General features: G+C 44.7%; 1 protein-coding gene across 2 annotated transcripts in view; it reads right to left on the bottom strand.

The window, feature by feature from the left end:
• Positions 1–5,697: 5,697 nt before the first annotated feature.
• The window catches only part of ephb2b (eph receptor B2b), a gene marked incomplete at both ends in the record, with an annotated part of 113,825 nt that continues 97,673 nt past the window's right edge, over positions 5,698–21,849 (bottom strand). The window contains 11 exons of one of the 2 annotated variants that reach the window (XM_079218086.1): positions 5,698–5,806; positions 6,798–6,953; positions 7,808–8,001; positions 9,766–9,915; positions 10,221–10,436; positions 13,932–14,179; positions 14,370–14,492; positions 16,089–16,156; positions 17,356–17,464; positions 19,698–19,860; positions 21,088–21,212. In XM_079218086.1, coding sequence (XP_079074212.1) covers positions 5,698–5,806; positions 6,798–6,953; positions 7,808–8,001; positions 9,766–9,915; positions 10,221–10,436; positions 13,932–14,179; positions 14,370–14,492; positions 16,089–16,156; positions 17,356–17,464; positions 19,698–19,860; positions 21,088–21,212 — 1,661 coding nt within the window. The remainder of the gene's footprint in view (positions 5,807–6,797; positions 6,954–7,807; positions 8,002–9,765; positions 9,916–10,220; positions 10,437–13,931; positions 14,180–14,369; positions 14,493–16,088; positions 16,157–17,355; positions 17,465–19,697; positions 19,861–21,087; positions 21,213–21,849) is intronic. The other variant, XM_079218085.1, reaches the window with a different exon arrangement.

A 21,849-nucleotide genomic window follows, 5' to 3' on the forward strand; every position in this document is an offset into this window, starting at 1 on the left:
TGTCCTGTCAGCTTTCTTGTCTATTGCAATTATAAAAAATATTTTTTTTTTATTATTTACAGCATGTAGTTCATGGGAATTAAATCTCTCATGCAGTGTGTTTGTCTCTCTATTAGAAAACATATCAATATCAATAAGACAATTTAATACATTTAATTATGTAAAATCTAAAACCTCAGCTTCTGTCCGTGGCCTGTTAGCTTCAGAAGGAGCTTAGCTGTTGTTTCTTTCCGTCTTGATTTGATTCTGCCTCATTAACGTTGAGTTATTATATATAATTCGTTTTGTACGAAGATGCCGGTTCATCAAAAAGTACTTTTACAGATAATAACTCGGCAAAAAACAACAAATTGTGCTAATTTGGTTAAAACCTTAGCTCAGGCTAACCAGCTAGCTTGGATGCTCTCAGACATTAGCCGTGTGATTTCTAGTTTACAGATCAACAAAGTAATGTCAGTAATGTTGATCATTCTGTTTTGTAATAACTGCACATTTAAAAGGCAATTTTTACAAACATGAAATTCTAAATATTTTTGCATTAAAATATTAAAACCATCAACACTTAGCACAATTTAAAAAAATATGCAGTTTTTGCATTACTAAAAAATAATGATACATTTTCATCAACATTATTATCAAATTAAATTATAAAATATGTTATTAACAGTATTTATTAATAGTCCCCATTGCTTGGTATTAAACTGTGTTGTAGATATGTTTTGGTTTAATGCTTAAAAAAAATTTAAGAATAAACATTAGTCACCAGTTGTGTCAATAGCACTGCACTATCATAAAACAATAAAGTAAAAAAACAAACAAACATCATTTTATAGTTTAAATTAACAACAAATAAACCGACTACTCATCACTGTTTAATAACAGATCTTATTTTTTATTGAGGAGAGTCAAGTTGGGCTTTCCATTTTTAGAAAATAAACCAATGACAATATTACAAATAATGAAATTGTTACATCATTCACAGGGTTACAGTCAATATACATTTATACAGAAATACAGGATCTCCCACATCAGTCACAGTGGTCTGAACCGGCACTGGTTTACAACGTGGGCTTGAGAGGCCCGGGGAGCACGTGGAGATCCCCGGCCTGGACTGCCAACAGCCAGAGTGGTAGTGGGAGAGGAGGGGGAGGGAGGAAGGGGAGGGGAGGGGAACACAGGGTCATGTTAGGGGGGGGGGGGGGCCGGAGGGTTCTCCAACAGAGGGAAAGACGGGCTTGTTCTGAGCAGCAGCCAGCGTTCGTCCATCAGCAGAACGCTGGAGCTCTGCCTGCTGCAGCATTCACAGACTCTCTCTCTCTCTCTCTCTCTCTCTGTCTGCACCTGAAGGTATCAACCCAGCGAGCTACATCCGACCACCAATGCAGCAGAGGGCGCTCTGGCACTTTGTGCTGCACCCATTTAAAAAAAATAAAAAAATAGAAAAAATAAAATAAAAAGGGAGCCATTTTCTGGCCTGCCACAACAGGAGGCGGCCCTCTCGCTCTGCCCGGGCGGCGCTCAAACCAGCGACCCGAGTGGGCACAGCCTGGCGCGGCTCGTGTTTACGCACACGGTCGGGTAACAGTAACGCTGAGACTTAACGCTTTTTTTTCTTTCTCAGCCCGTCAAAAAATCATTTGGCACACGGTGATGGGGCAGGACTGAGTGGTTTTCACTTTGCTTCACAGATGTAAGAGGAGAGAGTTCAGTATATTTTGCTGAAAGTTGCAGTGAAACCCTCACGAGCGTCACGACCACACGGCGTCTCCTGCAGTTTCCAGAGGGAAAAACTAAAAAAAAAACCTTCTTCTTTTTAAAACTAGAGTAGCTGGAGTCAGCATGTGTGGATGGCAAGATTTTTGGTGCTTTATAAAAAATGTACAATAACACTCGTTAAATAATACATATTGTTTCTGGAAAGTGAGCAGGAGAAAACCAACTGCTATGAAGGGGAAATGAGCGAGTGAATGCAACGTAAAGGGCACAGACACCTGTCTGTATCTACACAGCGGGTTTAACATTTCCCAGTGATCCAATGTTCAGTTCCTTACTGTGATTTACAGCAATGGACAATAATTTAACTTGAATTAAACATGGATTCTGATAAAAGAAACATCACAATTTCTTTTTGAATTATGCCCTCCATGTAAACTGAACCAAATTATAGTAACTTGGGTTCTATACATTTTTCAATCGCGTATAATTTGGACATCGGGGCTTTTTATTTCTCCTGATGGAAAAACAAGTGTGATTACTTCTCCCGCTACCGTTGCTCAGCCTGAACTTCAACAATGTCTCTTCTCTTGGTTTTTTTTGGAGCCATCAAAAATAATAAGATAAATACGTAATGCAGTGCTTTCAAACACTCCACATTCAATCAAAAAGGTTCTCTTAAAAACTCCTTCGGATAAAAACGAAAAAAAACAACGAGCTCACCCTTCAGAAGGAGCTCAACAAAACGTGTCCTCTCGGCGGCAAGAAAATACTGACAGTATATGCAACATAAAGTCAACTTCAGCACTATTTATTTTTTATGTCTAGCAATAAGCATGCCCGCCCTGTTTTAAAGTAGTTCCTTGAAGCAAATTTCAAGGATAATTGCTTGATTAATAACTCAAAGTCCTGGCAGCGTCCGTGGACAAGCATCCGAATGAGCTTTAATGGGGCCGGAGCAGGAACCCGGCAGCCTGGTGTGGACTTTAGATTCATTCCTTCAACAACATCAGTATGTGCCGTACCGTGAGAAGACGTGCAGCCTCAGCCTCACGGAATGAAACTGATGAGCTGTTGGGGTATTGAGCTAATGGAAAAAGGAAGACGGTCTGAGGCTGGGTTTTATGAAGCAAAACTGCGTGTTGGCATCAGTGGCATTTAGGTCACGCCGTCACTCCTCACTCGATGACTAACGGCTCGCGAGTCGTCCTCTTCCCAGTTTCACGTTTTAGAAAAGCTTCCAGGAGGATATTCGTTCTCGTGTGTCGCCATTCGGGATGGAAATAACCAAGGAGAGGGTTGTGTGGGGAAATCCCTCCACTCGTGTCCTTGAATTGTCTGGAGAGCCGGGGGAAGATGACAGGTAGCTCGACAACCGGGGCTTTGGAGCTAAAGCCGTCAAGAGACGCCACAAAACCTCAGATCAAGTCTGAGGATTTTGGTTCAAGCGAACATGAAGGCATTGTCCACTCTTTCTTTTTTCCTCCCCCCTTTTTCACATGCTTCAGTGGCACGCAGCATCAGGACAAGACAAGACACAAACTGCCCCTACCGACGACTGTCAGTTCGCCTGCTGCTTATAAAGTCGCAGAGACAAAACCAGACAACTGCTGAAAGCCGGCTGTGAGGAGATCAGTGGGAGAGGCAGACAGGTGGCCGACAGGCATTAATGTGATCAAGGGGAGAGAGAGAGAGAGAGGGAAAGAGAGGGAGAGTAAGAATCAGTGCCTGGACAGAGCGGCTGTGATCGGGGGAGCGGCCGCCCCGCTGTGACCGGACACATCTGACCGATAGCTCACAGCTGGACGTCCATGTCTGGCTGTCAGGACTCGGAGCGGAGCCCAGTAGGACCTCTGCTCTGCTGATATCATTTAATGGCTGTGTACACAAACCCACGCCTGCTTCACTGTCTCCAGGGAATCACGGCATTGCAACAAACTGCATCTTTAACCCGCCCCCCCCCACCACCACCCATCCTGCACAACCCTTTACGGCAGGCTACAGATGACGACGGGGGCGGGACATACAGTACATGAGTTATACTGTCTGTAAAATGAAATCAAAACCAGTCACAGGGAAACGCTGTTTATCTACACGGTTTTGTGCACCAACATGATTCATGTTTCGTAATAAATGTATAAGCATTGATGGAAGATCCAGAGTGTTTGTTGGAGTCGAACAATAGACTCAGTGCAGAAAAAAAAAGAAAAGAAAAACCTAAAAAGTAATAATAACAACTCAATAATACCCATACAGAAATTGCAAAAATATAACACGTTGCATTTTTTCGTTTTTTTTTTTCAATTCAACAAACGCCTGATTGTAAAGTCTACTCATGACCGCGTGTGGTATCAAAACTTTAATACTTTGAACGTAAAAATGTCTTTTTTCAAAAGGAAAAACTGGCAGAAGAAGAAGCAGAAGAAGAAGAAGAAGAAGAAGAAGAAGGAACACGGGAATATAATGCAGCCACATTATACTCTGTAAAGTGTGTCAAATCCAAGCTCTTACCAAACAGAGTTCTAGTAGCTGCAGCAAATCAAAGCACTGTGAAATTAACCACTCACTCAGCATGCTATCAAACACCAGCCCCGGCGCTTCGGGAGCCACCGCTTCCTTGTGCGCGTGTGTGTGTGTGTGTGTGTGTGTGTGTGTGTGTGTGTGCGTGCGTGCGACACGTGCACGTGTGCACAGACGGCGTCGGAGATGAAGGAGGATGCTATAACGGGACGTACTGTATGTGTGTGGACTCTGATGTAAACAGTAGAACCTGTTTCTTTTCGTGTGAATCTGTGTAGGACGTTGTTTGTTTTGTTTTGTTTTGTTTTTTTTTCCTCCCTTTCTCCGCAAGCTATTTTTTTCGATTTTGGATTTTCACAAAAGAAAGGAAAGAACGCGATGTCGAAAACAACTTAAATCTCTCACTGTGAGTTCTTCTGCTTTCTGGGTCACGTTGCGATGCATCTGATATGTACAGTACACAGGACCGATGCGGAAAGGGGGAGGAGTTATATTTGGCAGGCTGTGAATACTTCACTTGTGGAAGAAGAAATACAAAATAAAAAACAAACTTGTCATTTCGTCTATAGTGAGAGGAAGCATGGTGAGACGGAATTCTTCATCACAAAATTTCACACAATATAGAAAATTACTTGCAATGAGGAAAAAAAAAACTTCTTTTTTCTTTTTCTTGAGTGTTGATTTCACTGTGTGAATTGTCAGTCTGGATGAATGTGTTCTTGACATCAGTCTATGTCAAATGTTGTCCATTTCATGTATTTTTTTCCGATCTCTTTTCTTGGGAGTGCAGCGTCTCTCGCTCCTGTCTGGTTGGCCTTTCAGAGCACCGTTTCCTCACGATGTCCAAAATTAAAAAGATGCAAAATACGATATCCACACTTTTGTTGAGGTTGGCCTCGTCTCCCCAACTCTTCCTTGTTTTTTTTTTATGTTTTGTTTTTTGCCCTTTTAAAGGGTAGCTTTCCTACTCAGTTCGTCTAGTGTACAAGCTTATATCATCTATAAATTTAGATAAACTCCTTGCCTTTCCTCAGTTTTCGTTTTTTTTTTTCCTTTAAAAAATTCTTTACAAAGTTATCAGAAGAAACAAACCCCAAAACAAAAAACAAAAAAGTTCAACGTCAAATAAAAATTGGTGGAAGATTGAAAAAAAAAAAAAAAAGTGTTGCTGGTCACTTCCCATGTTTCTGGCTCCATAGAGGGGTCGGCTGTGTCTCTCTGAAGCTTCATCGCTTGGACTTTAGTTTCCACAACTCTCTTACAGCTGATCCCACAGATGCAGAGAGTGGACAAGAGGACAGAGGGGAACGGGGGGGTGAACGGTAGTCTGTTGGGAAGACCAGATGCACTGTAACGCAGGAAAAAAAAACTAAAAACATCCACTCCATCCTCCGCAGCCAGAGCCCTGCATCCCGACCACCTCCCCCCACCCCCGCCCCCCCTCCTCTGCTCCGCTCGGGAGGATCAGACCTCCACCGACTGGATCTGGTTCATCTGTGCCCGCATCATCTGGACGCTGTTGAGGATCTTCTTTTGATGGCCCGCTAGCGTCACACCGACCCTGAGGATGTCGCTGTGAGGGGAGACAGATGTCAGGGTCGTGTTACCACAGGCTATAAACACCCCCGCCGAATATATCTACTGTACAGCATCTATGCATTCTATCTATCAACAACATCATATCGCAACAGGAGGGCAGGACGAGAAGGCTAGCGGAGAACAGCTGAATAATGGAGATGACAGCAAAGTAACGGGCAGGAAACAGCTGCGCGTTCATCCATCTTTGAGGCCAGGAGGCTTTTATAATCACTGAAAAATGTCTGGATAACCAGTTTAGTGTTTTTATTCTGACTACTGACTCATACGCTAAGCCCCTCCCATCTCCTACGACCAGAACAACTGCAAAGAATTACAAATTCACAACATCTCATTGACTCGAGTGCATTGCAGACGCAACATCAAACCGTCAGAATAAACAGCGACTTCTTCTCCTCCTCTGTATCAAGCCAGTGGCATCAGCTTTCTTATTCATTATTCTCTGAATTCTGAATCTCAACAGTGATCACGCTTATTGGATTACACATTACAATCTGTTTTGTTCTCAGAATTGAAGCTCAACATCTCCGCGGGTTAATCTCTGGCTCGGGACGCTTTCATCCACAGACAGGAAATTATTTTTTTATCTGTTTTCTCTACAGGTGGCATTCTTAACGAGATTACATCTCGTGTGTAAAAGGAGGATTTTTCTCCTCGCATTTTGCAGATTATGATGTTTCCCTTTCCATCCTTAAACCGAGGTCAAAGAGAGGCCTGCTGAACACATGGCAGAGAATAAAGGGGGCGATGTTACGGCTTGGAGCTATTGTGCCCGCTGTTCAGCTTTGCAACTGCAGCGTTACGATCTGCTAATTACATGCAGTGCAGCTAGCGTCTTTTTTTTTTTTTTTTACAGCGGGCCAGAGGCAGAGTCTGGTGCTCGTTCAGAGTTTTCGGGATACAAACGAGACTCGGCAAAACCCCTCACAGCTATCGGAGCCAGAACGGCAGGAGTCATCAGCACTTACTCCATGGTCATCTGGGACACCACATCAAATGTGGAATAGTCAGCGCCGGAAAAATTGTCTTTGTATTGGCCCATCTTGATGGCGTCCAGCCACTCGTCCACAGTGCTGAAGCTGGAGAAGTCTGGGATGCTGCGGTCCAGGAGAGGGAGGTGAACACTGAGGGGGACACACAAGCAGGAGCCATTAAGAACAATGCTAATACAAAATGGCAGCCGACAGCCCGGACCACCTGCATGTGATTCAAACATGAATTATTACATTACATTTTTCAAACGCGCAGAACTCGGAGAATCCCACTGGCCTTGTCCGTGAACCAATATTTTCCAAACTGATTCCTCATAAAGTGTATTTTCCAAATGAAGTGATAGGCTTTAAGGAGCCAATACATCTCTTCAGTGTCTGTGGAAAATCTGGCTCTCGGTCCCGCACGCCACCACAAATGAAAGTACAGACGGGGGGATAATGGAGATCAGTAAACCCCTCGCTCTCAAAGGAAACTAACACCCAGAGCAGAAACGCTTCAAAAATGTTTTGTTGCGAGAAAACGCGCAACTGCTTCGGTCCAGGTTTTCGCCTGTAGCATTCGTGGAAAGGATTTGATGTATCAAACCGAAAGGCTTTAATTTACATAACCACTCGGCGCCACGAGAAACAAGAGACAAAAAAAAAAAAAAAGCCAAGGCAACCATGCCACGGATGGCACTTTGGCAGGAGTAATGGATTTCCTGTTAGGAAGAGGAAAGGCTTCACGTTGAGAGGAGATCAGATGCGTTATATCGTTCAAGATGTTATCCACATCACTGTGAAACGATGCTAAAACCAGAGGCCTGTCTCGCGGGAGGCCTGCAGATAAAACACACATGCAGATCTCGCACACAGACAGTGAAGGGCAGGGCAAGGCGGATAATGAAGAACACACGTTCGACACCATGTGTTATGGCTACGCGTGAGACCGGCGGACAAAGAGCGGCACGAGTGAATCGCATAAAACAAACCCCGCTGCCGCTCACCCTGAAGATAGCGGGGTCATGGCCTTCAGCGTGTTGGGGTTGCGGATCATCTTGTCCAGGTTGTTGACGATCTGACTGAACTTGGGCCGGTTGTTGCGTTCCTTTTGCCAGCAGTCCAGCATGAGCTGGTGCAGCGCGCTGGGACAGTCCATGGGGGGGGGCAGCCGGTAGTCCTGCTCTATGGCATTGATGACCTGCAGGGGGAGACAGAGATCTCTCTCGGTTATGCTGTGAGGCGCAACAAAGAGGTGGATGGATTGATGGAGAGGAGAGGGAGTACGAAGAATAACTCGTTCTGGACTTCCGTAAAAGTACTAATTCAGTCAAAAAAGGTGCAAAAGAGTTTGCAACAAAATGATAACTGTGATGAATTGATGCATAAGTGGCATTTTGCTGTTGTAGCTGGTTGAGGTGGAAGCTTGTTAAAACTACTTTTATATACAGTTCACAAGATAAATCGGAGGTGTCGTGAGATGATTTGTGTGGAAGGGAAGAAGAGAAAACTTTTTTTTATTGATTTTTAGTTTTTTGTGTGTGATATTGATCCATTTTACTTGATAAAAATGGAAGCATCTGAGAAGATTAGCGGGTGGCACTGCTAACAACTCACAGACATCTGAAATGTGACAAGGGGGCCTCAAGTAGAAACCTTGGTTTAATCTTTAACAATAAACTGGGAACCATTGGTTTAATCTTTAACAATAAAGTGTTTTTATAATCTTAACCTGAAACATAACTTACTCTAGCTGTCAGAAATGTAGTCAAGTAGAGGTGTAAAGAAACATAAAATGGAAATACCCCAAACTACATACGCATATACAGTATGAATAAATGTACTGAGCTTCTTTCCACCACTCAAACGGGCCAATTGATAAACATCCTCTCTTCTTGAATAGAAGTTATGGGTACATAATAAACATGATGTGATTTGAGTTCTGGGATAATACCCCTCCATTTAAGTGAGCGGCCTTCTGATGAACGTATGGAGCATCTGTTCCTCTCTGTGTGCAGAAACAACTGCTTTAGTCATTACTGTGCGTTACCGCCGAACAGTCAAAACTGTTAAATTAAAGTTATTACTTAAACACATATAAATGTATAACTCCATCTATTTGTGCACAAATCACCGCGTTAGTTCTCCCTGTGTGGAGTTGTTAAACACCAGTTAGGTCATTAAGAACATAAACCTTATTCCACCAACTTCACACTCCTGCCAGATGTGACCTCATTTCTGGCCTCCACAAAGTATTTAATGCTCTCTCTCTCTCTCTCTCTGCAAAGCCACATTAAAAATCCGTCTGGCTTGGGCCGGTGATGTTGTTGGTCGAGGGGCACGCGGAGGTGGTGCGCGGTTAACAGAGTGAAACAACCCGGAGGACACTTGTGAGGAGGACGCACAATCCCCTTGCTCATTACCGAGGCCATTAAAGGAGCTGCATTCAGACTCGGATTAATCTCATTCATGAGACCTCCAAACGGGGACCCCGATGGAGCAGAAACACTATCTGGAGCTGCTAATAAGATAACCGTTGAGGTCCTCAGTCCCTCTCAGCACATTAGTGTTCTCACTTTCAATTTGAAACTATTTTCATTATCTCTCTCCCCATAATTTGCTCTCTCCTGCGCTACCCAGAGGGAGATAGGAAATGGAGGCTCCAGTCAAGAGCAGAAATTGTCCACTGAGCACTGCCGTGCATTTCAAATGATCTGATTATGTCTCTGTGGTGAGTGTGGGGGTATTTTCATATAAAAAACCATGAGTGAAAGCTGCTGTTTAGCTGCGGGAAAGCAGATTCAATGACAAAACTGTTTCTCTGAGGAGTCTGAGGCTGTAATGAAACTCAGCCAGCAGATGATGTATGTGTGCAGTGAGGCCTTGCTTCAAAAAAAAATGTTGTGGGAGGAGAGGGGGAGGGGGTTTGATTTAAGATTAACAGCAACTTTAGGTAAATACATACGTCTTGATTGGTCATGTCCCAGTAAGGCCTCTCTCCGTACGACATGACCTCCCACATGACGATCCCGTAGCTCCACACGTCGCTAGCGGAGGTGAACTTCCTGTACTGGATGGCTTCGGGTGCAGTCCATCGGATAGGAATCTTCCCTCCCTGCGAACACAAAGGGCGCAACCTCAAGAGCGGGAAGGCGAGACCGAAACCCGACCGTGGCAGTGTCCCGGCTCCGGAGAGGGAAACAGAGAGTAACTCAAAGGCGACGGTAACCCAAACTGGGAGGAGGACATAACAAAAAACCCTCTGGGAGTGAAGTGTGGAACATGAAATACTGGAGGAGGAGGAGGAGGAGGAAGGGAAGAACGATGTTTGTATCAATAGGGAGTGTAGGCCGGGATGAATGGGATTCTCAATCGGGGCCTTTCAAACGTATTTTAGGAGGTCATTCGAGTGTTTCTTACCAGAGCGCTCGTGTAGGTGGGGTCCGACGATTCGTCCTCCAGGAAACGCGAGAGACCGAAGTCGGACACCTTGCACACGAGGTTGCTGTTGACCAGGATGTTTCGGGCAGCGAGGTCGCGGTGCACGTAGTTCATGTCGGCCAGGTACTTCATGCCCGAGGCGATGCCGCGCAGCATACCGATGAGCTGGATCACCGTGAACTGCCCGTCGTTTTGCTGTAAGACAAGACATGTTGGGTTACCTTTAGACCTTTATTTGCTTTCTTAAGGAGGAGGTGCTTCGGGAATTTATGGGTCGCCTGACAATACGTGAATGCAAAGACACACAAAGGGTGGACTTTATAGAGTCCTGCAATAGTGTAAAGGGCCTTCAAGCATCACAGGATATTGTCTCAACAATAGAAATATGGCGTGTGAATTTAATCAATGATATAAACATTTCACACAGCGGCTTTAACAAAAGGTACAAACGCAAAATGATTCCCACTCGACTCCTTTTTTTGTCAAATTCCAATAGTGTCTTTTCGACATGTCTCCTTGTAACCCAACCCTGTGTGTGGGCTGATGTCGAAAAAGTTACTTTGTAGTATTAGTTTCTGTGGAGGGGCCCAGCAGGACGCCAACAGTCGGGTTCGGGTTGGGCTCAACTGGCCTCGGCAGGACTAAGCTGGGTCTGGCTGGCTGTCTACAGCTGTTCCCCCTTCACAACTTTACCCCCGTGCACGGGGGAGCGTCTGGAGCGCCGGTGCAGCTGTGCCTCCGACTGTGCACACCTGCACGCTCCCCACCACCCACCACGACGCCCGGGAGAACACAAGATTCCAGAAAACGGGGCACCCGGAGCTCGGGGACGGATGCAGAGAGGGAATTGGAAAGGCATGGCGAGCAGCGCCCCCCCCACTCGAGACCATCCACGTGAACGGCCTCTTTCTCTCTCACACTCTGCTGCTCATTAACGGAGCGCATGCTTCTTCTCACGTCAAGCTGCTGTTTCCCGTGTAACACCGCAATTAAGCAGAATGCATTATTCATGAAACCGTTCTCACTAATACGTATTGCAACCTAGAGTAGTGCGTGTGCTGTGTTTGCGTTTATTTTAATTGGAAAGATCCCTCCGAAGTCTTTGAGGTCAAGTTAAGTGGATGGAATAAGCAGGAGTTTGTAGAGCTGTGTGAAGAAATCGTCTTGCATGATTTATTTGTATGTGAATAATGTTGTGTTTCAAAGACGGACTCTCGTTGGGGTTCAATGCCATTGCATGTGTGTTGGTTTGTTGTTATTTTTCGCGTGCCGAAGCGGCTCAAATTCCCGTGAGCTGGAACGAGCTAAAGGCGTGAAACTTGGCCCAATGACTGGAAATAATGTGCAGGCGCTTCCTAAGAAATATATTGTTATTCATGTCATACGACCATTGGCTAATCATCATGAAACAAAAGCCTGAGGAAAAATTAAAAATGACGTGGCACAACACGAATCAGACTATAAATCAGAAATTGTTTGTCCAATCAATACAAAACTAGCGGGATATGTTTCATGAATATGTTGATCCACGTGTATAAAACTATGTTGAAATCGCTCAAAAGGGGGTCGACCACTAGTTCCAAACATGTGCATGGGGCCGGTGCAAATTTAACCTCAAATCAATCACCAAACTTGATGGATATTTTTTATGCCACGAGGTTTGAATGGTGGGACTCTGAGAGTGCATTCACTGAAGGGCTTCATCCATTGTGATGATGAAGCAAGTGTGTGATTGGTCACGCTCCTTCTTTAGACAGAAGTAAACCAGCTGAAGGGACTTTGCTCAGCTTGGTGAAGCCGCTCCCATTTTGGCAATACAACTGCTTCCTTCTGTTGAGTGAAAACGGGCTGGAAACCGCAGTTATATTGCTCACGACTTATAGTTGGTTCCAGATAGCAAGTTCAGCTCCGATCGATCGATTCTCTTTGTACCCAGCAGGTTTTTCTGCAGGAGGCAGCGGGGGAGACAATCCTTCAGCCGGCAACTCGGCTCAGACGCCAGTGACCATTTTAAACAACCGCCCACCAATCGCCTCAGAGAAGACACAAACCATGTTCAGAGGCTGTGACTCTGTCAGCTATTGTTGTCATAAAATGTCACCGTGAGATGCCGCAGAGGTTCCCCGTTGTTTTGAATACAATGTGCTGTCAAATGTGCTTAGCAAACATCTACATATATACAAACACCCTTCACCGCAAGATCAAATTCCAAAAAGAGCTGATGCTTTGTGTCTCTGAGGTCGGAGGCAGAATGCAAATAAAGACCGAGTCTGAACAGTGTGCTGACAGGAGCGTGCACGTCTTCTTCCTGACGCTGGGTTTGATGTCGGCTTGCAGCAGAGGGCTTAAGCTGACTATCACGGTGGATATTAGACTGGGGGGGAAAGCGTTTAAAGAGGTAGAGACTGTTTTCAGGCGATTTAATGATGCTGTTTGATTCCTTAATGTCAGTAATTCACATGCAATTTAATGGTCCTTATTCAGTGCATACATAATTTACTGTACACTACATCTGTGGCCAAAAAAACAACAACTTTCTATTGTACTACGGTGCATAAAGTGGCATGCGTTTATTTATTTTTGAAGCCAATGGCTCGTTTCTCACTGCACTTACACTGGCATGCAGTGCTCTCCCTGTCAAATGAAGTAGAGAGTTCCCATTACAAGTTTAACTAAATATATTTTGCCTGAGATCCTACATGCCTACATCCACAATTTCCAGAAATCAGAGGCCCTTTTCGGCTCCTTCCAAAAATTCGAAGAGAGCAATTAGTGAGCATGAAAGCATAGCAAAAAGTAATATATGAACAAAAAAAGTATTTATTTCTCCAACGTCCCCAGAGGGATGGTGAAAGGCCGTGTGACATCTCATCTTATAGCCAGATTCATTTTTAAACATCTGACATCTCATTTTAAAGTATTTTAATTATTTATGCGGGTCGTAAACGGGGGAGCGTCGCCGCTTCTCCGTAATATCTGGTTAGATTCTGAAAATTAAAAATCCTATGAACTTCTGAGCTCTGCATATTTCTTGTCAGGGGGAAAATAAGTGTGCGTTTCCGCGTACAATGCTGCAAAAGACGGCAGTGGACGAAAATGTGCATTTCAATGCAGGGCAAAAACAAGAGAAACATCAAAGAGAATCATAAATCCTTGACTAACTAGCAAACGAAGAAGAAGATATGAAAAATATATAGAGAACAGCAGGAAATAAATCAATTCTCTGGGATGACAGACTCTAAATGTTAACAGAGAAGCATGACTGCATGGACCGAGAATACCTCTGAGGAACTCATGATTGACAAGACTCTGTGAATAATAATGTTTCCTTGAAGTGGGATTACTGTGTATGAGTGTATGAACCGAGTCAAATTACTGGACAAATACGTGTATACACACACAATAGTGTGTCTGTGTGCAACGAGGATATGAGTCCATGTTTGTCATTACTAAAGTTAAGTGCTACTCAGACTGAATGATTCATCTTTTGTACATCAAAATTGCACTTTGAAAGAATTTTCCGATTCTATTGAAAAAAAATGAGTTTGACATTTCTACTTCATCATATCTTATTAGTAGACCACTGCGAATGAAATCACAGATATTGGTTAAAATAAAATTGCAATAAGCTGTTTTCTTCAATATGTTATATGTTATAGGTGCAAATAATCCTTCAATCTGGTTGCTCACTCTGAGGAAGGAGTCCAGCGACCCGTTCTCCATGAACTCGGTGATGATCATGACGGGACTGCTCTTGGTGACCACGCCCTCCAGGTGGATGATGTTGGGATGGTCGAACTGGCCCATGATGCTGGCCTCGCTGAGGAAGTCCCGCCTCTGCTTTTCAGTGTAGCCCGACTTCAGGGTTTTTATGGCCACAAACATCTCCCTTTTACCCGGGAGCTTCAGGTTACCGCTGCACACCTCTCCGAACTCTCCTGTGAAGAGGTGACATGGAGTGTGGGGGGGAGGGGGGGGAACAAGCAACGGTGTTATTAAACTCAAAGCGATATGAGTGAGTAACATGAGCAGTTTTTGTTCCTCCATTTGTATTTAGAAATCAACTAAGACCCGAGCTATTTTCCAGCGTTATATTCCGTCCACGTCTCAGAGAGATTTTTCCATTACCTGCACCGATGACCTGTTCAATCTTCACACAGGATATATCAATCTCCTTGGCAAACTCCCTCACAGCCTCGTTGGGGTCCTCATATGTGAACGGATCAATATAAATCTTCATTCCTGGAGTCACTTGGAAAAAAGGAAAGAGCGTCTGTAATATTTGATTTTTGTGGTCACGCCTGCTTGACAGTGCGATGCATTCAGCCCACATTAACAATCCATTCACCTTGCATTCGCACGTTGCTGTACAATTATGTGACTTTCTCGCGTGACATTCAGATGGTGAAGGTTGAGGGATGGAGGTGGGTGGTGTGGTTACAAATGGCGGTTGTGTCTCGTGCCTCGTGGCTACTGTGTGTAGCTATTCAGCCAGCAAGGACATGGCACCTGCAGTCTCCTTAGCCGTGATAAGGCACGTTAATATATATAGATATATCATCTGCTGTGAGTCATAGTGCCATTAACACTCAGGCGAGAATCCTGGACCCTATATCAGCAACGCTCAGCTCCACTCCAAGAAATAAATTGGCTCTCCTAAGCCCTGATGCCAGGTAAATTGGCTTAAGGTGGCCTTTAAGTGTTCGGGGACTTAAGTGTCCTGAGTTTTAAATCCGATTATTCGGCTCTCACCTCCACATCAGGCCTGAGGCTATTTCGGTGGATACTAAACACATGCTGCTGCAGAGCTGGAAGAGCGTGTGCACCGTCTCAAAAAGCTGGCACGCTAACGCAGAAGAAACGTGCTGCAGAGATGAGCAGATGGAGAGGATCTGACCAGGCAGAACCCCCACCACTCCATTACTAAAACCCCTAAAATCTCCTCCCAAGCCGAAGCACTGTTCAACAGACCAGCCTCCCGATGAGGGTGAAGACCTGAGACCGGTGTGAGGACAGGAAGTGCACAGGGACGCGGTGGCTTCTGCTAATAGCTGTGAAACACCAGAATTTGCACAGCGGGATCGGATATTATTGGGAAAGCTGTTACCTTTCTTTTTCTTAAGAAGGGAATTAACATAAAAATGATGGTGGTAATTACGCAATCAAATAAACAAATTAAGATGGGGGGTCATAAACTTTGAGGTGGGATCTGCGTGTTTTTTTCTTCCAATCATGCAGGAGGCAGATGGATTAGCTTTAATATCTTTAGGCGGAGCCGCGGTGAAATTACTTCTCCTCACTTTCTCCCAGATTAATTTCCGCATCATTGTCATTGAAGCTCTGTCGCTACTGTACTCTAAAGAAGACGGAGAATCATTGAGGAATTCCATTCATTCACCCGAGTCTTTTGAATTTTCTTTTAACAATGGCAAATGACTCATGTGGCATTAGCATGCTAATGCCGGTTAACGGGAGTGACGACTGACCTATATCGACCACAATGGATGGAGTTGACTATGAAATGTGATGATGCACAGAACAGACACTCGAACATTGTTTTTTGATGTGGTTAACTCCAGGCTCCGAGTGAGCAGAGCCAGACAACAGGCAGGATTAGGGGGGGGTAGGGGGGAGGAGAGGAAGTGGGGGAGGGGGGCGGCGCTGAGCTGGGCCGTAGCCAAGGACACCAGCGTGCAAGGTGGTAGCCATGGAGACAGGTGTGTGAGGCAGCCGAGGGCTGACTGGCGGCCGTGGAGACGCCCGTGTGAGATGGTAGTTATGGAGACAGGTGTGCGTGATGCTGAGGGGAGGCGCCCGGCCGGCGGAGAGGAGCGGCGCTTTACTCACTGTGGCCGCTGGTGTAGTGCTGCAGTTTGTCGGTGTACTCTGAATCAGCCCGGTCGAAGCCACGCCTCCTGGGGGAAAGACAAAGAAACTCTAGCTCCGGTTCAAAAAGAGAGAGCAGGGAGGGGCAGGAGCACAGATCAAACAGCCCCCGGGTCTACCTGCACTGAAGATACACCGACAAGGATCAAATGGAGAGACAGGGGAAGCATTTTTTGTGTGGAAAAGATAGCCAGCTCACACAACACAAACCTGCCTTTTCCTTTTCCAGCGCACAACAGCTGGTTAAAGACATCAATTGTTTCAAAATGAATGTTACGTCTGACAAATTCATACCAATGTTCAGTTAGATGGGATTATGTAGCTTGTGTGATGCATTGTGGGACAGTTTAATAACGCTACCGCCAAAATAATATAGTATTCCACACAATTTGTCAGCTAAGCTTGAACTGGCGAGCAGCCTGACGAGGATATATTAAAATATCTGTTTAACTTCTGTCACCGGGCCATCGCAGTGCATTAGAACCTTTTTTTTATTTCCTTGACTGTCCGACTGGCTCTCAAAAACTCTCAATCACACTTTCCTTTTGCCCAGGCGATGTTCCCAAACGATCCCACAATGCAGTGCACAACCTGCGTCACTGTGCAAGAAACAAATATACTGGAGTTTACAAGCGGAGCACAATCTCCTCTGTGAATCAGAACCCTGTGAAGGAGCTACGCTGCTTCTAATACGAGTGGCCCCGGTGGGATCTGAAACCTTGACCTTGGCAGAGTGACGCACATTTGATACCCGCTGAGCAGGAGCACCCAGAACTTTAATGTTAGCAATGTTGACATTTATATATTATTTCTTCTGCTGAAAAAGACTGGAATTTATTACGAATAAATATCTTCGAAAACCAGATGGTTTCATCTCTTCGACTCACATTTACGGTTTTAATAAGGATCTGCTTTATTGGCCAAGTATGAGTACACATGCGAGGAATTCGACTCGCTCCTCTGCTCTCAGTGGACTTGCACGCAGCTCGGCAGACGGATCGAAAATGGACTCGCAGCCACAGACCAGAACAATCGTATAACGTTTAAATATGCACATTCACGCAGGTGAAATCTGCAAATTGTCAACAAGAATACAAAAGTGCGAGCCAACAGACCTCGCACGCCTGTGCTGAACAAAAGCACAGCAACTAAACAAAGGAGAAGAGTCGGCTTTATTGGCTCAATGGCTGGTTTAAAAAAAAAAAACTACAGGACAGGAATGACTCACCGGTTACAGACGATGATGATGACGACCACCGCGATGAGGAAGACCAGGCCAGCAGCTGCCGAGCCAATGATGAGAGGTAGCTTCTCCTGGATACTGGTGTTGTATTCCTCTATAGAGAATAAATAAATAAAAAACAGCTTACATAAGCAAAGTGCCACACACACACACACACACACACACATGCAGAGTCGCAAGCTGACACATATAGAGGAGCATCTGAGCCTCCACATATGGTGGGAGCAATGGGTGACAGACAGACATACGGCTGGATGAACCGCTGATCATCTTGGCATCTCGACTGGCAGCACGGACCGTTTTTTTTCCAAAGCCCACTTGAATGTGCTCCGACGGCGCGGATACGGACAAATCATCTGGCAGAAAGCGTGTGAAGTGAGCGGAGAGAGCATGTCTGGGCGAGACCCAGACCGATCGGGGCAGCCAAGAGCAGGCATCCAGCTCCTGAATGAGCACACGGAGGCCGGAGCCGGAGCCGGAGCCGTCTCTTTGCACACTGCAAATGACACACGGCTTCACGCTTTCTGCCAGATACGGGTCGGTGAGATGCCCCGTGGGTCTGTGGGCTTCTGGGTGGTGGACATGAGCATGGGATGAACATTAGGTGTTTAAAAATACTCATTAAGTTGTAGTTGTAAAGTATTATGTATGTATATGTATGTATAATTACAACTGTGTTTTTACTATGTTCATTTATTATTTGTTTACACACCAGAATCCACTTTGAGACGCCCACAGAAAGAGTTTTAGTATTTGACAAATGCTGAAATATATATTTTTACTAACTACATTCTAACTACATTCATGAAATATGGATGAAGTGCTTTTGAAAGCTAATTAGAGGGTGTTAAGGTAAAGTGTCTTTAACCAGAGCAGAATCCTGTTGGTTTATTACACGCCTGTCCATCTGTATTGTTTATAACCCTGAAATATAGCAGGCCTGAAGTACCACCAGCAAAGTACTATCAGGGAATTAAGGGAATTTATCTTGAGTAACCGTGAAAATTGGGTAAAAAACATAAATCCAGTTGAAAATTAGTTTATAATCAGATTTTAAAACGTTATAATGCAAAGACTGTTGTTTAACGCCGTCATTCCCAAAGACTAGGTTGCAACCCACAGGTGATTTTATTGGGGTCGCCAAATAAATCATTTCCATCAGCTTTTATTCAACATTATTAAGGCAAATTAATGCCTTAATATAATTGAATCCATTATGAAAGGCTGGCGTACTTTCTGTTTGGTTTACTAATGAGAGGGATTTAACATTTGTATATGTTTTCAATAATGCATAAAACCAAAAAAAAAGCATAATAATCAAACTTGTTATCTTGAATAGATAAATCAGCAAATGTGATGATATATATAAGGGGATGTAGAAATGGCAGGAACATGTTTTCATTTTTCACGGTTTATAGATCATATAGTTTATAGTTTAGATATTGTGAATTGGGTCACGATGTTTTGTCATCTTTAAAAAATGGGTCCCAAAAAGAAAAGTTTGGTTTGTTTTAACCTGTTTTATTCATTTTCTAAGGGCCTCATCTTTGCTTTCTGCTTTTTTATTCAGCATTTTCAGAGCTGCACTCATCACAACGGTACATTGTTTACTTGAAACCGTGGTAATCAGTGTCTTCTTTCAGCAGGAAACAACTTTTTGGCTGCATGGGAACATACAAATCCAGGTGAAAATCCATTTGGACTGGTCTACTTTTCTTTAAAAAACACTGAGGCTGATATGCATCCTGGGTTCACTCAATATGTACAGCTGTGAGTCGGTTTTGATATATCTTTAGTGCCGGGATCTGTGCATGAGGCAGCATCAGCGATGTTGGTATAAAGGTTCGGGCTAATGATGGCCCTGGGCGCTGCAGGCTGAAGGAAATGAGATGTTCAGATGGGAAAAACCCAGACCGGGGCTCTAACGTTAACCTACATGACTGATGTTTCCTGAACATGTCCTTCTACCAGTACACGACACAAAGATAAGACTCCACCTCAACTTCAAAAGCAAATAGCAAAAAGCCATCTTTGGCAAGGAAAAATATGATATATACAATGACACTTGTGTACCACATAAGGGAAAGAATTCCTGAATGCTGAAATATGAATAAAGAAGTAATTACGAGTGTAATGCAGGGGGGGGTGGGGATGTTTCCCACTCGTCTGGCTTTGGAGTGCTTTAACTGTTTACTCCACAACAAGATTCCCTTTCATTCCCCGCAGCTGTCTGCATCCACGCTACACTGCGTGGTGTGTCGATGGCCCCGGGCACGAGAGGCGTTTACAGCCCTGCGTGCTTCGGGGAACATTAGAGGAATTCTCACCCTCAGTCATGGTCTGGAAGTACAGTTTGCCACTGTAGCGTCCAAAGCCGGCTACGGTGCGGGCCCGGACCTGGAACACGTAGATGCTTCCTGGCCTGAGGCCGCGGATGACCACCGTGTTGGTCTGGCTCCTGATGGCGGTCCCGTTATATTCAGATTGGTCCTTGGAGAAAGAGGGGGGGGGGAAACCAAAACGATTTGTTGAATTTGTGCACATTAGTAATTACAGTCCAATTGCAAAGACTAACAATTATGAAATGCCACGAGAATAAATTACATAGTAGGTTGAGATCTGGGACTCGGGAGGAGCGGATGATACAACAGTATCCGCCGACGCAGCACTTCATTTTTGTATTTAGTCATTTTATATGTCATTCTATCGATCATTATCCCCATTTATAGGTAAATAATACTTTAAACGCCTTGTTGCTCTTGTTACATATTTTACATTGTAACTAAAATATTGAGGGCTGAAATGGTACCCAGAAAAAGCAGCGATGTTCATCTTGACATTGTATATTTTAAGACAGTAGCCACAATAGAACAAATCTGAATGAATTGCCACCACACACACACACACACACACACACACACACACACACATCATGTGTGATGAGTTTAAGAAGGTAGATTTGGTGGCAGTTTCAGGTCAGGTCCGGCGTTTCTGAGCCGCGCCTTCTGATGATCAGAGCTACATTTCACTGCCGCACTCCTGACAGGTCTGAGAGCAGCGGAGAGTGAGACTCTCTTTTTTTGTTGCTGCTCCCTTCAACCCGCCGCACTTCTGAGCCGCAGCAGGGGCCGGGACAATTGTTTTGACAGCTCTCTCCAGCGGCGTCAGAAAAAGGGAATCAGACTCAGAAGTGGAACGGCTCAGCGTGCAGACCAACGCCAGACAAACGCTCCGAGTGCGCGATTGTGTTCCCCTGTTTTTTGGCGTTCACTGAGCATCGAGCCGACGCGTATTTGTGACTGCGAGTGTTCTTGTGAGAAAGTATGCTGATTCGGCGGGTGCTTGCCCTTTTCGATACTATTTTTACAGCAGCCGGCGCACCATTGTTTCAACCGCAAGTCTCTGCGCATCAATCCCCTGTGGCCCGACTGCAGGGCTGAGAGCGGTTTCCTTTTCCAGTGACTGACCGTGATTATAATTGAAAGAGACGAGCAGAAGTTCTAAGCAATGTTCAGAAGCTCTGACTGCATGCCTCCTAGTATGTGCTGTTATGCAAACGAGTGTGAGGGGATACTCTCAATTTAAATGTTCAACTAAACAAAAGAGGTTTTTTTGGGGGGGTATTTTATTAGATCACGACCGCATCATGCATTTAGGAAACAGGACTTGTGTTCAGCGGGGGCTCGGAGGAGGAGTGTGTTGCTGCGTCATTGGTACCTTCTCATAATACTGCAGCTCATAGTCCAGGATGACTCCATTGGGCTGGTCCGGCTGCGACCAGGAGAGCGTGATGCTGTCCACGGTGCGGCTGATCTGGTGCATTATGGACACGGTGGACGGGGCTGCGAGGAGACAAAGACAGTTTGTTAAAAGGATGAGGCAGATCAATGGCGGCGGGCTCCACAAGTCACGCACGGAGAGTTTTTATAGCATCTTTAATCTCGGAGACAAACACCGGGTTCTGCAAAGGTGTTCGACGCAACGCCATAAAATCTATGTAATATACTGCAGCCTCCGCTTTAGAGAGTGTCTCTCATGCGCTGCAGGTTGGCAAGTTGCAACACTGGCTAAACCGCACGAGCAGCCTCCCGGGACTTCCCCGTGTCAACTGTGATTTCCATGTGATTAATTTACTCTTGTCAAACAGCTGATAACAGACCACCTTCTCCAAATAAATCATTTTGAAATCACCAGACCACCGTGCATTACATGCAGGAAGCCCATTTTGTGGGCCGCGTAAACTAAACAAACAAACAGCGCAAATCACAAGTCGCAGAATGCAACGCATCATTTTCGTGCAGTGTTTTTGCCTTCCACTTTCTAATTTGACTGACTGAGTTGTTTATGCATGTAGATGACAGCTTAAAGGACCAGAGCAGAGGGTTTTTCTGTGCTACAAAACCACACGCTTTAAATCCCTGCCAGCATTTTTTTCTCCCAATTTCACATTTTTACATTATTTTCTTTCCAGGCACATTG

Source organism: Taurulus bubalis (assembly GCF_910589615.1).
Source record: "Taurulus bubalis genome assembly, chromosome: 5".
NCBI classification, from domain to species: domain Eukaryota; kingdom Metazoa; phylum Chordata; class Actinopteri; order Perciformes; family Cottidae; genus Taurulus; species Taurulus bubalis.